This window comes from Alexandromys fortis, unplaced genomic scaffold (assembly GCF_014885135.2).
Source record: "Alexandromys fortis isolate MF-2015 unplaced genomic scaffold, M_Fortis_MF-2015_v1.1 scaffold_145, whole genome shotgun sequence".
Classification (NCBI taxonomy): domain Eukaryota; kingdom Metazoa; phylum Chordata; class Mammalia; order Rodentia; family Cricetidae; genus Alexandromys; species Alexandromys fortis.
This window is the reverse complement of record NW_026068049.1, coordinates 160,582-176,654: the sequence shown is the minus strand read 5'-3', so window position 1 is coordinate 176,654 and position 16,073 is coordinate 160,582. Positions and strand designations below refer to the sequence as shown.

The following is a 16,073-nucleotide window of genomic DNA, read 5'->3' as shown; positions in this document are numbered from 1 at the left end:
AAACAACTAACTGTTGCTACCAGAGTATAGACTTTGGGAGCTGAGGTATTGTGTTAATCTTGTCTAACGTTCAAAATAAAGCCACATAATGATCCTTTTATGAATATCGGTTTAATACTGGATGAATTAAGGGACTACTATGTGCAAAGTGGTGTGTTGTACAGCTCGCGGAGGGTGGGGTGGGGTAGAGGGTGTCCTTGCAGAATCACTTCCACCAGATATTGAGGCTTGCCCCCCTAAGTCTTCCACCCGCCAGGGGCCGCTGTGGGCAACACTAGGCTTCCTTTCACGCGTCATTCTTTGCCCTTGCGAAGCCACTGCCCGGAGCTAAGATGGCGGTGTCGGTGGCTGCTGCAGCCTGGAGGCTGCGGCGAGCCATCGGGAGGTCGTGCCCATGGCAGCAGTTCTCCACCGAGGCCCGTCCACTCCACGGAGCGGCCGTGAGGGACGCCTTCCTGAGCTTCTTCCGGGATCGCCATGGCCACCGGCTGGTGCCCTCCGCTTCCGTGAGGCCGCGCGGCGACCATAGCCTGCTTTTCGTCAATGCCGGCATGAACCAGGTAGGGGCGGGACCTCACCGATCGGGGGCGGAGCTCGGGGGTTTGCCTGAGAAAGGAGCTTCAGGATTGGGCGGAACTCAGAGCGCCTGTGGATGAGGCACTAGGTGCAATGATTAGGGGCCTAGGTAGGGCTTGGGAAATTAATTTGGAGACTTGTGGGGAGAAATTAAATTTATTATCCTATCCCTGGACAGCAGATGTGGAGCCGCGAGGTTCAGGCTCCGAGTGGAAGACTATTTAAATAAATATAACTCATCCGTTAAGCAGGTGTTTATTGCACGCTTGCTATGTTCTTTGACTCTGGCCAACCACTTCTTATCTGTAAATTTTGCCACCTTTACTAGGCTGAGGTCTTTGGTTTGGTTTTATGTACCTCTTCTCTGCTTTACACACACCAGAGATGCCTGCCTGAGCTCCTGGGATGCCCCTGGCAAAGACCACTTTGCCCCCTTGGGGTCACAAATAGCCTTGAGTTTGAACAGCCATCTTCATCACTCCCCCTTAACCTTCTACTGAGGAGTCCCCTCTCCGACTTTTATGTGCTTCTAGTTCAAGCCCATCTTCCTGGGCACAGTGGATCCACGAAGTGAGATGGCAGGTTTCCGGCGTGTGGCTAACAGTCAGAAATGCGTGAGGGCCGGAGGACGCCACAATGACCTGGAGGACGTGGGCCGAGATCTCTCGCATCATACCTTCTTTGAGATGCTTGGCAACTGGGCTTTTGGGGGCGACTATTTCAAGGTGAGTTTCCAGGGAGCTGTGCTGTGCTTGTAGATCCCCCAGAAGGCACATAAAAAGTGAAGGCCAGTCGTGTGCGCCTGTAATTCTGGAGCCTCCAAATGGGAGGTGGAGACAAAAGGATCCTTGGGAGTCCAAAGGCAAGCTAGTCTGGCCTGCACTCTAAACTAATGTGAGAGACCCTGTTTGAAGCAAAAAGTGGAAGGCACCTGAGTACAGTCACCCATAGCTGTCCTTTCAGTTTCACGTGTACATACCCACACCTGATGCATAAGTGCACACACACAGACACACACACACACACACACACACACACACACACACACGTGCACACAGAGACATACAACAGGAAGGAGTGTAGCTCACTTCCCTGGTTGAAGAAAGGGACTGTGGTTCCTGCCTGACTGCTGCGTGACAGTTACACGAACAGATGGCCAGACAGCAGTGCTGGGATGGTCACTGGATATAAAGTCCCCAGTTCAGGTGGGTGGACTTTGTAAGAGCGGAGACACTCTCTGGGCAGAAAGAACTCAAGGCTGAAATGGCCACGTCTCGGTCTGAAAATAGGGTGGGTAGTGAGAATGGTTTTGTCTTTGGTCCCTGAACTCAGATGGTCTCACGGAGACTCCACCCTGGTTTCCCCTGCAGGAAGAGGCGTGTAGCATGGCCTGGGAACTGCTGACTCAGGTCTATGGGATCCCTGAGGACAGGTTATGGGTCTCCTACTTCGGAGGTGACTCCAAGACTGGGCTGGAGCCAGACCTGGAGACCAGAGACATCTGGCTCAGCTTGGGGTAAGTTAACCCCTTCGTCTGTCTGCCCCAGGCCATAGGAAGACTGGAAAGCAGACTATCAGTACAGATTCCTGAGTTGAGCATGTGTGAGCATGCTGTGGTCCAGCCCTGGGACCCCCTCTTCCCAAGCTGGACTTGGCTAAGAGCTGTCATAGCAGAGGAGGTGCTGACTTGTAAGCATGCCCGTCCCCCAGCACGTCTCTGGCTTTCTCCCCAGAGTGCCTGCCAGTCGCGTGCTTTCCTTTGGACTCCAGGAGAACTTCTGGGAGATGGGAGACACTGGGCCCTGTGGGCCCTGTACTGAGATCCACTATGACCTGGCTGGGGGAGTGGGAGCCCCTCAGCTGGTGGAGCTTTGGAATCTGGTCTTCATGCAGCACAACAGGTAATGGTCGCAGAAACTACCGTTAGTTCCTAGCTGAGCTCACGTGGTCTTTTTAAAATAGAAACTGACCTAATTCTAGTCCTTGTCCATGACAGTTTCAACTGGTGGTTGCTGCTCTCTGGCCTCTTGTCGTATAGTGGAGTTGGATTTAGTGATCACTGATATTTTCTTCTAACATGGTTTGACATGCCTCTCTAAGACAATGAATCTGGCTTAGTAGGCAGCCTGGGTCCAGGCAAGGGCCCAAGCAAGAGTAAGGATGGAATTAACCCTTTTGAGAAAGGATAGGACTCCAGGCCGTCATCATCTTCTTTTGTGTCGGGAGGAGACTAGGACACTGTCCTGCAGGTTCCTGCTACCCTCAGTCCCTGGGTCCTCAGGTTTCTGCTGAACCTGAGCATCTGCCTCATACCTGTCAGATCCAGCTGGCTTCACCTTGCACCTTTTCCCTGGCCAGAGAGGCAGATGGAAGCCTGCACCCGTTGCCCCAGCGGCATGTGGACACGGGAATGGGCCTGGAAAGGCTGGTGGCTGTGCTGCAGGGCAAGCGTTCCACCTATGACACAGACCTGTTCTCACCGTTGCTCAGTGCCATCCACCAGGTGAGCGCACCTCTGCCTCCGCCCCGTCGCTCTGTGTGTGTGTGTGTGTGTGCGCGTGTGCATATGTGTGTGTGTGTGTGTGTATGTAGGGAGGCTGTGGTCCAGATGACAACCTTGGCTGTCATCTTTAGGAACCATCTCTGCCTTCTTTGACACGGTGTATCGTTGGCTTTTGGCAGGGGCTTGCCTTTTTCTTTAAGGTGGCTGAAATAAAGAAGCTGTGCAGAAGGGCATGGCTTGACTAGCCCACTAATCCAAATCTTTATGCTTGGTACAAAAGATCAAAGTAGAAATGGAGATCACCTTCAAGCATGAGTGAGTGGCAGACAATCAGTGAGTGAAAGAACAAGATCGTAGCTCACAGACCCTAGGCAGGCAACAAGCGTTGCAGATAGCCCTGGTGGAGGTGTTACAGAGGACCTTAGACCACTTGTGTGGCCACGACTTGCCAGGGAGATGACCTTAGATCTAGACCCTGAAAGAGTCAGTACAGAAAGCTTATTCCAGACAGATGGCAGTGGGTACCATGGCAGGAAATGCTTGACATACGGCATTGTCATCAAAGGCGAGGAGATGCAATTCAGCACCGCCCCCTTAGGACCTCCACCCAGATAAAGCAGGGTCCTTGACTGCATCACAGGAGGTCCTAGTGAAGCAAAGAGTGAGCTTAAGTATTTAGATGGAGATATAGAGGAGAAATACACTCAAAACATGCATGCAAGCTTCCTAAGAGAGCTGCGTTTCAATGCCTTCACAGTGGCTGTATTTGTGGCTCTGTGGTTTTCTAAGTTATATTTCTGAAAGGATGTCATTTGCAACAAGGTTTAAAGATTAATCAAATTTAAAAATATAAACTAGTTTATTTTTTTTCCAAAAATTCCTTCTGCAAATGAAATTGTAAGGTGGTTTTCTGAAGCGCCTTGTGAACATTTAAGGATGAGATAAGTGTGCTAATAAAGTAAAATTTACTGCCACAAATATTTATATATCCTGGCCCCAAATTAACATAGTTTGTTGTAGTTTTTGTTTTAAGTGTGTGTTGTGTGTGTGAAGGTACCTACAGAAGCCAGAAGAAGGCTGGGCATCAGATCACAAGGAACTCAGGTCATCAGGAAAAGCAGCAAGTGCTCCTGACTGTTGAGTCCCTAGCGTGTGGCTTTTAACGGCCTTGTTTGAAAAGTTTTAGGAAGCCAAGCACTATCTCTGGGTGGCTTCACTTTTATCAGTTGTACTCTCAATCGACAGGAAGATGCCGTAGAATCCTGTGTGATGTGGGTGGGGCCAGAGAGCTTTCGCTGTGGGTACACCGGTGCTGTAAGGCAGCAATGCGACCCCGTCCAGGAGTCTGTGGGCATTGGCACAGGCCAGGCCACCTTTTCTGGGTCATCCTTTTGGTCTCGCATGAGCTCATCCAGACATCTGTGGTTGGCCACAAGGCAGCTCTACTTTTAGGACTGGTTGGCTGTTAGTTTGGGACAGTGGGGTGGGTAAGCCACAGGTCTGCTATCATCTAGAGGCTGGCTCAGTGCAGGCTTGTTCTCAGCCCAGCAGGATTCCAAGAAGGAGGGCAGGCTGTAGAAGGGTCCTTCCTTGTGTTCTTTATCTTTTTGAGCTGGGACCTCTGTGTAGCCAGAGATGACCTTGAACTCCTGATTCCGTTGCTTTTACCTCCTTAAGTGCTGGAATGACAGGTTCGCATCTCTGCACAAGAGGTGGAGAAATGGATGCTATCTGCTGATGGGAAGCGGCTTTAGAGTCCTATGGCAGTGGCCTGTGCTCAGAGAAAGGACATTTTTACAAATAGTTTCCTGCAAAGACGGTAGCAAGGGTCCCATCTTGTGGGTCCTGAAGTCCAAAGAGAGCTTTTATTCTGCGCATGCACAGAAAAGCCCAGGTGGAGGGGATGCGGGATCTGCCACGCACTCCCACAAGGGCAGTGCTGTTGCTGTGTGGAGGATGAGCTGGGACCAGAAGACAGTGAAAGCCAGAAAGCCGCTTCTCTATCAATCCAGGCCAAAGCCAGGGGAGGGGTGCAGCTTGGGTGGTGGCAGATTGACGACACAGAGGTCAAAGGAGAAGACCCATTGGTGGGTGGGGTTGGGGGAGTGGCTTAAGCAGCATAGTGAGTGGCAGGACCTCTAACACAAGCCTGCACTAGAGTATGTTTGGAGCTATGCAGATCAAGTGGCCCACGGGGCACATTTAAGTATGTGTATGTCAGCTTCCCCCACTCCTCTCCCTGGCCCCTGACCTACCTCTAGGATGATCAGAGAGGCAAGCATGGAGTCCCACCAGCCTGGTCCAGATTTCATGTCTGCTCCTAAGGAGCTAGTGGTCTCACATAGCTTTATCTGTTTGTTTGTTTGATTGATTAGGTTTGGTTGGTTGGTTTTTCAAGATAGGGTTTGTCTGTATAGCTTTGGAACCTGTCTTGGAACTTGCTCTGTAGGCCACCACTGCCCAGTTACTTTTATTTTTTAATTTTTTAAATTTTATTTGTTGATTTTTTTTTTCATTCTATTTTGGTTTTTCGAGACAGGGATTCTCTGTAACTTTGGAGCCTGTCCTGGAATTAGCTCTTATAGACCAGGCTAGCCTCGAACTCAGTTTTTTTTTTTTTTTCATTATTTCGAGACAAGGTTTCTCTTGTAGCCCTGGGTGTCCTGGAACTCAGCTTTATAGATCAGGCTGACCTTGAACCCAGAGATCCACCTGCCTCTACCTCGGGGAGTACTGAGACTAAAGGCGCACACCACTATCACCCCACTGGGCTATTCTCTCTTTTTAAAGAGACAGCCTCATGTATCCTAAGCTGGCTTTGAACTTGCCAGGCAACCAAGGATGGCTTTGAACATCAGATCCTCCTGCCTTTCTTCCAAGTTCTGGGATTACTGAAGTCTGCCACGATGCGCGGTTTTAAGTGGTACTCGGGGGTTGAACCAGGGCTACATGCATGTTAGGTAAGCATTTAACCAACTGAACCACATCCGCAAACCCTTTTACCTCTTCTTTAAAACGAGCATTGAGGCCAGGCATGTGCAGGTGGATCCCTGTGAGTTTGAGGCCACCTTGATCTGCATAACAAATTCGAGGCCAGGCAGGGACAAATAGTAAGACCCCGTCTCAATGAATAAATAGTAAAGCAAAAAGGGTGATAGTGCCCTCTAAAGAGGCTGGATGGTGTCTTGGGGTTTCTATTGCTGTGATAAACTCTGAGCGCAAGCAGCTTGGAGGGGGAAGGGTTTATTATGATTCTTCTTCCAATCAGTCATATCAGTTAAGCCAGGGCAGGAACAAAGCAAAGGCTGCGGAGGCTCACTGCGTATTGCCACTCACTGTGGCTTGTTCAGCCTGCTTTCTTAGAGGACCCAGGACCACCAGCCCAGGAATGGCTCTGCCAACAGTGAGCTGAACCCCCACATTGGTCATCAACCAGGAAAATGCACCACAGCCTCACCACCATGGTGGGCGTTTTCTCAGTTGCGGTTCCTTTTTCCAAAAACGACTCGAGCTTGTGTCAGGGTGACATAATTCTAGCCTGCACAGATGGCATGTTCTCCAGGAGTGCCTCTGCTCTCGCAGTGGAAATTCAGCAGGCCATGGCCCCTGTGGGCCTTTTAGCTCAGCATGCACCCCACACAGGCCAGCAAGTCCTAGCCCACCATGGCTTTTCCAGAAGGCTGTTATGTTTGTTTGGTTTTAGGGGTTTTGGTTTTTTGAAATAGGGTTTTTCTCTGTATAGTCCAGGCTGTCCTGGAAGTAGCTCTGTAGACCAGACTGGCCTCAAACTCAACAGAGATCCACCTGCCTCTGCCTCCTGAGTGTTGGGAATGCCATTAGGGCTGTCGTTACCACTCTCTTTGGTGGTGTGAACCTGGCCAACTAAAGCCTCATGCAGTAGCCAACTTTATTCAGAACGTCAGACAATTTATACTTGGAGGGTTAAGGAGAGTCACACTGTATAAGGACAAGCCACACACGGCAAAAACATGTTTTTCCAGAGGTAGACAAATAACAACAGCTGAAGTGAACTCGCTCCTGTCTGCCACACCTGGAGGAGCATGAGAACACACCAAGAACAGATCTGTGTTGTGAAGAGACTGAGGTCACAAGACTCTTGTTTTCCCTGGGTTTTCTGTCTATGTGTATGCCTGCAGGCCAGAAGAGGGCACCAGACCTCATTACAGATGGTTGTGAGCCACCATGTGGTTGCTGGGAATTGAACTCGGACCTTTGGAAGAGCAAACAATGCTCTTAACCACTGAGCCATCTCTCCAGCCCCCTGGGTTTTCTCATAGGCACTCCGAATAGGCACGTGACTCCATCCTTGGATTCTGTTCTGATGTGGTCAGTTTTAGGGCAGAGACGGGCACCTGTCTGTGCATGCAGGGGCAATAGCTGTGCCTGTTTTCCTGCTTTTCAGGGCTGTGGGGTGCCCCCTTACTCTGGCCGGGTAGGGGCAGCTGATGAGGGACGCATAGACACAGCCTACCGAGTCGTGGCCGATCATATCCGCACACTCAGTGTCTGCATTGCTGATGGAGTCTCCCCAGGGATGTCAGGTGCCCCGTGAGTCTGGAAGGGCAGGTGCTGCCGGGGTGGTAGGTTTAGGAGGGAGGGGAAAGGGAAGGGGAAGAGAGGTCGAGCACTCAGAAGGCATAGGGCAAGCACCCACTCCCCGTTTTGCTGCTCGGATGATCCTAGGAGTTCATACCTGGGCTGTGAACCCCCCTAGGCTAGTCCTTCGCCGGATTCTCCGCCGAGCTGTACGCTTCTCCACAGAGGTCTTGCGAGCCCCGCCTGGCTTTCTAGGCAGCCTGGTGCCAGTGGTGGTGGAGACATTGGTAAGTGCAGAGTTTCCTCCTTTTTGCATGCCTCCTGGGCCCTTGGGAGCCTACCACTGAGCCCCGACATGTCCCGCCCTCACTGTCCAGTCCTGCACCGCATCAAGGAGGCTGAGAAGGCTGCTCTTGCTCACGAAAAGCAGAGACCTTGGAAGAATCCTTTGACTATGGGGTTCCCTTCCACTTGTATGCCTGCCCCCCTGGGAAACCACTTCCCTGCTTGAGTTCTCCAGTTCTCAGAGCATCTTAGCCTCCGGGGCAGGTGTCCCTTGATGCCGGGGTGGGGAGGAAGGGTGGGCTGCTCACCTCCTCCACATTCTCCTCCACCCTAGGGAAGTGCTTATCCAGAACTCCAGAAGAACTCAGTCCAGGTACTGACTCGCTTGGGGAGGTGGGGGCTGCCTGTTTCCAAGGAAACACAGCTCCACTCTGCCCTGCCTTGGTTCAGATAGCCAGCCTGGTGTCCGAGGATGAGGCAGCCTTCCTAGCCTCTCTGCAGCGAGGCCGGAGGATCATTGATCGCACCGTGAAGCGCTTGGGGCCTTCTGATTTGTTCCCTGGTGAGCTGGGAGCCTTGCTAAAGCAGAGACACAAAGGCAGCAGCTTTCAGCCCGCCAGGGGCCTAGAAGTTTCTCGCGGGTGCTTGGCCTGCCCATGACAGAAGTCCTGCCACCCCTTCTCCTAATTGTCCATCCAGGTCCGCCTCCCATCCCTTGTCTCCCATGTCAGCTTCACACTTAAACTGTTTGGCTCCCTTTGTCTGACCTTGGAGCCTGAAGCTTGAAGGTGGCTCCTCACCTGAGAGGACCTAGTATGGGGGTCGGGAGCACTGGCGGACTGTGGGTGGCTGAGAAAGCCTGAGCCCGCATGCTCACTTCCTCCCCCATCCTCAACATTCTGCTTCTCTTTCCTCAGCTGAGGTAGCCTGGTCATTGTCACTGGCTGGGAACCTGGGGATTCCCCTGGATCTGGTGGAGCTAATGCTGGAGGAGAAAGGGGTGCAGCTGGACGCGGCAGGACTGGAGGAACTAGCCCAGAAGGAGGCTCAGGTACAGACTGCTGGACCCTGTGGTGTCCCAGCCGTCCCTCTCTCAGCCCTGAACTGAGGCAAGATTTGCAGTTAGGCATTGAATTGGAAGCTGAGGTGGGGTCTGTCCTATCATCTCAACGGGAGAGGGGACAGAGCCTCAGCCCCACTTAGTCCATAGAGAGGAACATCAGCCCCAGGGACCAAACAAGAGCAGAAGAGAGGAGCCCAACACAGTGTCCTAGAAGGGCTCCCCAGGGGTGGTTGTGGGCTAGGAGGCCTGCTCCCAAAATTCCGTAAATGCAGTCTCCCCACCTCTGTGCGTGTGCGCACACACACACACACACACACACACACACACACACACACACACACACTTGTCCTGCAGCACCGGGCCCAGCAGGCAGAGCCAGTTCAGGAAGAAGGACTGTGTCTTGATGTCCATGCACTGGAGGAGCTGCGCCATCATGGGGTACCCCCAACTGATGACAGCCCTAAGTATAACTACTCTCTGCGACCAAACGGGGATTATGGTGAGAGCCTAGACCCTGGCAGGTAGTTACCAGCTTACCTGACCTTGACTGGAAAGGAAAGGCGTGGTAGCCACCAGCCTTTTGCATTCCCCAGTGTGCCCAGCAGGGGTCACTGCCTTTTTCATTTGGAAACGCCTTCCCTGGTTCACCCTCCAAAGTCAAATGCCTTTCCCTCAGATTCCAAACCCTTCACATCCCAGGCCCTAACACTGATAATCCCTATGCCTCCGGCAGAATTTGGCCTCTGTGAGGCCCAAGTGCTACAGCTGTTCTCAGAGGATGGGACTACGGTGACCTCTGTGGGGGCAGGCCAGCGCTGTGGCCTCCTGTTGGACAGAACCAACTTCTACGCCGAACAAGGGGGTCAGGCTTCAGACCGTGGCTACCTTGTTCGTACAGGGCAGCAGGTGAGCATCCAGCACCTCTGCCTGATTTCTGTGGGAGGCAAAAGCGAGGCTGGGGGCATCCAAGTGGAGGGATGGCCGCAGGCAGTCACTGTGACACCTTTGCCTTGTTCTCCCCAGGATGTACTGTTCCCTGTGGCCCGGGCGCAGGCCTGTGGGGGCTTCATCCTGCATGAGGCCATGGCCCCTGAGTGCTTGCAGGTGGGGGACCAAGTGCAGCTGTATGTGGATAAGGTAAGACCCCCCCCCACCCCAGCTGCTCCCCCTCCCTCCCCACTCCCACCCTCACCCAGGACCCTGGGTGACAAAAGTGTTTCAGGCTTGGCGAATGGGATGCATGGTTAAGCACACAGCCACCCACCTGCTGAGCTGGGCACTTCGGCAGACCCTCGGGCCCTCCACCGAGCAGCGGGGCTCTCATCTCAACCCTGAGCGGCTCCGCTTTGATGTGGCTACCCAGGTAAGCTGGGCACAGAGAGGCATTATGGGAAATGGCATGCTGCAAGACAGACAGGAGGTGGGTGGACTGGCCCCAGCGCCTGGGTCAGCACCACCATCTGTCCTGTGGGACCTCACCTCAGCCAGTCCCCTCTACTCCCGACACGACCCATCACCTCTGGCCACTCCTCACCGTCCTTGTTCCCAGTGGGAACACCTTTTCCCCTTTCATGGGCAGAAGCAGTTACCCAACCCGCACCTGTTGCTTTGTTCCCTTGCGCCACCCCCAGGCCCCACTGACCACAGAGCAGCTCCGGACAGTAGAGAGCTACGTTCAGGAGGCTGTGGGGCAGGATAAGGCTGTGTATATGGAGGAGGTACCCCTGGCACACACCGCCCATATCCCCGGCCTTCGCTCACTAGATGAGGTGAGCGGTAGAGGGTGACCCCAGAGGGCTTCCCTGCCCTTCTCAGGCAGCTAAGAGCCCTTGTCCTGCCTTCACCTCAGGTGTACCCAGACCCCGTGCGGGTGGTTTCAGTGGGCGTTCCCGTGGCCCAGGCACTGGCACCAGCCTCCCAGCATGCACTGCAGACTTCGGTGGAGCTCTGCTGTGGGACGTGAGTCACTCTTCCCACCCTGTCCCGGGACCCTGGGTCGTCACCACCTGCCTTGCTCTGGGCTCGGACTTCTCCCTTCTTTCTCTCCATCATCACCTCTTTCTCCACCTTCCTTATAGGCACCTGCTACGTACCGGGGCTGTGGGGGACCTGGTGATCATTGGGGATCGGCAGCTGGTCAAGGGTATCACTCGCCTACTGGCCATCACTGGGGAGCAGGCCCAACAGGTTAGAGTGCTCGAAGTCCTGGAGACCTCTGGCTGTGGGGAGTGAGGGACACACACAGCTGACACTCAGGCTTGGCAAGCCCAGTGCTGTAGCCAGCATCCCTGCTGTGCTATAACAATGCTAGCCACTGCTCAGCAGGGCTGGTGTCCCCGCTGGTCAGCATTTCTAACATGGCCCTGATTGCAGTGAGATACAGACCCTGTCCTGGGAGGAGGTAGGGTAAGTCTGGGAGCCTTCACTTTCTTGTGCCTCCCATAGGCCCGAGAGGTGGGCCAGAGCCTGTCTCAGGAAGTGGAAGCAGCCAGGGAGCGGCTAAGTCGGGGCAGCCGGGACCTGCCAGAGGCTCATCGGCTATCTAAGGACATAGGACGTCTCACTGAGGTCAGACCACCCTCAACACTGGACTCCCTACCTTCTGCCGGCCCTGTTCCTTCCCCATACTTTCCCGGATCCTCCCCATCCCTCTCCAGCCTTCCGGCTGGCCCACGTTTGTCTTCAGGGTGGGCATGGCGTCTGCCCAGGCTCTGTGAGTCCTCTCTCTGAAGCTCTGGCAAGGGTGACACACAGCTCTGGCCGTAGGTCATAGACTCGGCTGTGATGCCTCAGTGGCAGCGGCAGGAGCTACAGACCATACTGAAGACACTACAGCGCCGTGCCAACACTGCCATCCGGAAACTAGAGAAGGGCCAGGTGAGAGAAGGGGCAGCCATGCCTTTTACTCCAACATCACCGCACTAATCCAAGAAGCTGCTAGAACTGGGATAGGAGTCAGGGGCAGCTTCCTACTTGATCTGCTACCGGATACCGTATCACCAAACCATCCCCACCTCTGCCCGACCGTAGCTCTCCCCCAGCCCTTCCCATAGGCAGCCTCCCGACTCGAATGCCAGTTAGCCTAATTGCTCCTTGCCTGTCGGTTCCTAGTCCCCTCCCAGTCCATCTGTGCCATCTGGCCTTCCTCTTCTCTCCTTCAGCAACTTTTAAAGGCCCTATAACAAAATAGAACTGGTGAGGCCATTGCAGAAGGTCACAGATGGAACCCAGGAAAGCAGGTCAAGCCAGGCAGGGCCCTGCCACCTCTGTTAACGGAAAGCATGGGAAGGAAGGTGCTGCTAGACAGGTCTCAGTTCAGAAGCAGGATATCTGTGCCCGACCCCTCTGCTGCTCTTCCTGCCCCACAGGCTGCAGAGAAATCCCAAGAGCTGTTGAAACGGCACTCGGAGGGGCCTCTGATTGTGGACACTGTCTCCGTTGAGTCCCTCTCGGTGAGTACCCTGGGAGGGCCTGGGGGGTGGGGTAAGGGCAGGAGGATGACTGCCGGGAGCCTGCGGAAGACCTAGTCCTGCCCGGGCATCTGGGGAAGGGTAGATGGCTCTGTCGTCCTCACGCAGGTGCTGGTAAAGGTGGTGCGGCAGCTGTGCGAGAAGGCCCCCAGCATGTCTGTGCTGCTGCTCAGCCCCCAGCCCACTGGCGGTGTCCTGTGTGCCTGCCAGGTGGCCCAGGTGAGGGGGTCCCAAGGGCCCACCCTAAATGGCCCCTAACTCACTCTGGTTCCACCTCTTATTCCTTCCAAGCAGGAGATCTAGGGTAGGGGACTATAACCTGTGACAGGAATAGAGTTGTCCGCCCCCTCCCCCTTCCCAGAAGACACTGTGAGGTTTCTTAGTCACCTGCCTCTTAGGCCTCAATTCCTTCAAATAAGTCCCGGGCGCTCATCACTTCTGCACACATTCCCAGTCCAGCCCTTTCTTTACCGCCTCACCAGGTGCCCCTGCCCCGTGCTCAGCCTGGGGGAGGGTGCTCATTGCTGGTGACTATAGTCCCTAGGGTCTGCTGAATGGATAGTGACAGGGAGGACTGCTCCACATGGCTTCCCCTCCTGATTCTCTCCCCAGGGTGCCACGCCCACCTTCACAGCAGAAGCCTGGGCACTGGCCGTGTGCAGCCACATGGGAGGCAAGGCTTGGGGCTCTCGCATGATCGCCCAGGGGACTGGACACACTGCTGACCTGGAGGCTGCCCTCGGGACAGCCCGGGATTACGCACTCAACCAGCTCTGACCAGGCCCACTCAGGACCCAAAGGAATGAGGCAAGCATCTGGAGCCGGCAGGAAGCCACATGGCCTTCCTGAAGCTGAGGCACAAGAGCAGCAGCTGGAGGCCAGGTACCTGAGCCAAAGAGGGGCACCTGGGCCACTTCACACCAGGAGACTCAAGGAAACCAACACGAACTGAGAAGCAGCTACCCCAACAATATGAAGATCTGGGCTCTTGTAGCTAAGAGTGCCTATTAAAAGTGTTTCACCAGGCTGGAGGGTTGGCCCAGTGGTTAAGAGCACTTGTTCCGGCAAAGTGGACCACAGACCTTTAATCCCAGCACTTGGGAGGCAGAAGCAGGTGGATCTATGTGAGTTCCAGGCCAACCAGAGTTAAGTTCCAAGATGGCCAGGGCTACACAGAGAAACCCTGTCTCAAAAAACAAACAGAAAAAAGCACTTGAAAGGACCTCGGTTCAATTCCCAGAATCTACATGGAGGCTCTGGCACCAGGCATACATGTAGTACACAGACATACATGCAGGCAAAACACTCAAACACACAAAATAATAAAAATTAAAAAACAATATTTCACAGAAGATTGGTAGTCCTGTAAGATTCTGACGTTTAAAAAAAGAGTGGCCTGGTCACACAGTGGTGGCAAATGCCTCAGGAGTCAGAGACAAGCAGATCTCAGAGTGTGAGGCCAGACTGGCCTACATAGTGAGTTCCAGGACAGCCAGGACTGCTAGAGAAACCCTATCTTGAAAAACAAACAGAAAAATGACCTGCTCAGCCACCGAGAGTGCTCACTGCAGCTGGGCAGTGGCAGCTCATACCTTTAATCCCAGCACTCAGGAGGCGAAGACGTGTTGATGTCTGTGACTTTGAGGCCAGCCTGGTCTACAGAGCAAGTTCCAGGACACCTAGGGCTATTGCACAGAGAAACCTTGTTTCAAAATAAAAGAATGCTCACTGCTCTTGCAGAGGCCCAAGTTCAGTTCCCAGCACCCATGTGGTGGCCCACAGTCACTGACTTCAGCACCAGCACACCCAAATCCCTTCTCTGGATTCTGTGGGCCGCTGCGAATCTATGATACACACACCCACACACCCAGATGCAATGTGAGAATGGCCTTCCTCATGCATACCCCATCACTAATCTGACCACTCACCCTCATGGAAAAGCATCTGGTCCCTAACTCTAGATCATCCAACCACCAGAGTGGTTCAGATGGGGACTGTGGGCCAGGATTGCCTGGGTACCATGAAGGGTCTCCTGGCTATCAAGGCCCAGAGTGTCATGTTAAAATCAGAACAACAGGGTACGCGCCCATGTCATTCATTTTATTAACAGTGACTTGTTTGAAGTGAGGCCACTATGGCTTGCTGCCTGGTCAACTGACAGTGACAAACCCCAGACGTAACAGCTTCTCCCCTGTGGAACGTGCTTCCAGTAGGGGTGGAGAGAGGAGTGTCAGTTGGAAAAGGAAAGAGCAGGCCACAGGACAGGACTGGCTTCGCTTCATCACTGAGATAAGGTGTCTGAGCTGGGCAGCAAGGGTGTGAGCCTCGAGGAAATCTGAGAGGTTTTTTTGAGCTCATTGGGATGGCCAGTGAACGCCCAGGCTGTAAGGAAGGATTCAGAGAAGCCACGTTGGTCAGGCAGTGATGGACTCCTTTATACCTGACACTCGGTCTCCTTATGTAGCTGTTTGGCTGGCCTGGAACTCCCTGTGTGGCCAAGCTGGCCTCTCACAGAGACCTTTGCCTCCCAAGCACTGAGTCTGGGCACATACAATACTATGCCCAGCCAAAGACAAGCTTTTAAAAGTTAGCATAGTACCTGCCCCAAGGCAGAGCTGAAGCAGAAGGCTGAAGCTGGGGCTGAAGAGAAACTGCAGTGAAGTCCTTCCTTGGCAAGCATGGGGACCAAATTCAAGTACCAAAAGCTACATAAGCCACGTGTGGTGGTATGCCCTTAGGATCCCAGCTGTGCTGTGCGGGCAGGGGTGCACAGAGACAGGCAGAGCCCTGGGTGAGCCATCTAGTCTAGCCTAGTCATTGAGCTGCAAGGCAGTGAAGGACCCTTTCTCAACCTACCTCCATATGTGTATACACACGTGTTCCTATCTGCGTCATCTCAACCTACCTCCATATGTGTGTACACACGTGTATTCCTATCTGCACCATCATTTCTCAACCTACCTCCATATGTGTATACACACGTGTGTTCCTATCTGCACCATCATTTCATCATGTATGCCCCGGCAATACTAAGCATGCACGGACAGCCCGTTTATGGCGGTTCTCCAGTTGTTCCTGTCCTGGGCAGTCCTAGATGCTTGCGTCATTGCCATACCTAAGGTTCCACAGTCTGTCTTTATGTTGTCTGTCCAGCGTTTTCTGGGCCTTCCTCTTCGATTTATCCCGTGCACTCCTCCAAGCAGTGCTGTCTTCGGGTGTCTGCCGTCATTCATTCTCATTACACGGCCAAAGTATCTCAAGCGCCGTTGCTGTATCCTGCAGTTGACTTCCTTCTGTAGATGGAGACGTTTCTTAAAGTCATCATTGCGCAGCCTGTCTCTTCGTGTGACGCCTAGACTCCTCCTGAGACACGCCGTCTCAAACACAGTCAGTCACTGTTGACCATTTCATTGTCCGGGTTGCAGAGTTGTAAAGAAGGCAGCGCAAGCACCTGTCTACACAGGAACACATATGTGCACAAGTAGCTGAAACTGAAGCGTGCCATTTGAAGTAAATGAAGCCAAGGAACGTACGGAGGCCCCTCCTTTATCAGAACAAACCACCCAGCCAGAGCTCTCCCTAGATACAGGAAAGAGTGAAGGGTGGGAGTGGGGGTGCA

At 53.6% G+C, this 16,073-nt stretch overlaps 1 protein-coding gene across 1 annotated transcript; it reads left to right on the top strand.

The window, feature by feature from the left end:
* The first annotated feature begins 168 nt into the window (after window positions 1-168).
* On the top strand, window positions 169-13,480 carry Aars2 (alanyl-tRNA synthetase 2, mitochondrial). Its single transcript, XM_050119353.1, has 22 exons — window positions 169-560; window positions 1,110-1,301; window positions 1,947-2,092; window positions 2,310-2,477; window positions 2,935-3,079; window positions 7,503-7,648; window positions 7,815-7,923; window positions 8,256-8,294; window positions 8,372-8,483; window positions 8,839-8,972; window positions 9,339-9,483; window positions 9,718-9,890; window positions 10,008-10,121; window positions 10,207-10,347; window positions 10,616-10,753; window positions 10,834-10,943; window positions 11,063-11,171; window positions 11,430-11,552; window positions 11,751-11,861; window positions 12,353-12,436; window positions 12,563-12,673; window positions 13,067-13,480. Exons 1-22 carry the CDS (start codon window positions 333-335, stop codon window positions 13,229-13,231), a joined length of 2,943 nt encoding a protein of 980 aa, XP_049975310.1. The 5' UTR covers window positions 169-332; the 3' UTR covers window positions 13,232-13,480.
* The last annotated feature ends 2,593 nt before the right edge of the window (window positions 13,481-16,073 follow it).

Excerpts from the sequence above, each read along its gene's own strand:
- Aars2 (XM_050119353.1), top strand. The coding sequence starts at position 333 with ATGGCGGTGTCGGTGGCTGCTGCAGCCTGGAGGCTGCGGCGAGCCATC. Across the intron at positions 561-1,109 it reads TCAATGCCGGCATGAACCAG|TTCAAGCCCATCTTCCTGGG; the intron begins GTAGGGGCGGGA and ends ATGTGCTTCTAG. Across the intron at positions 10,754-10,833 it reads GCCTTCGCTCACTAGATGAG|GTGTACCCAGACCCCGTGCG; the intron begins GTGAGCGGTAGA and ends CCTTCACCTCAG.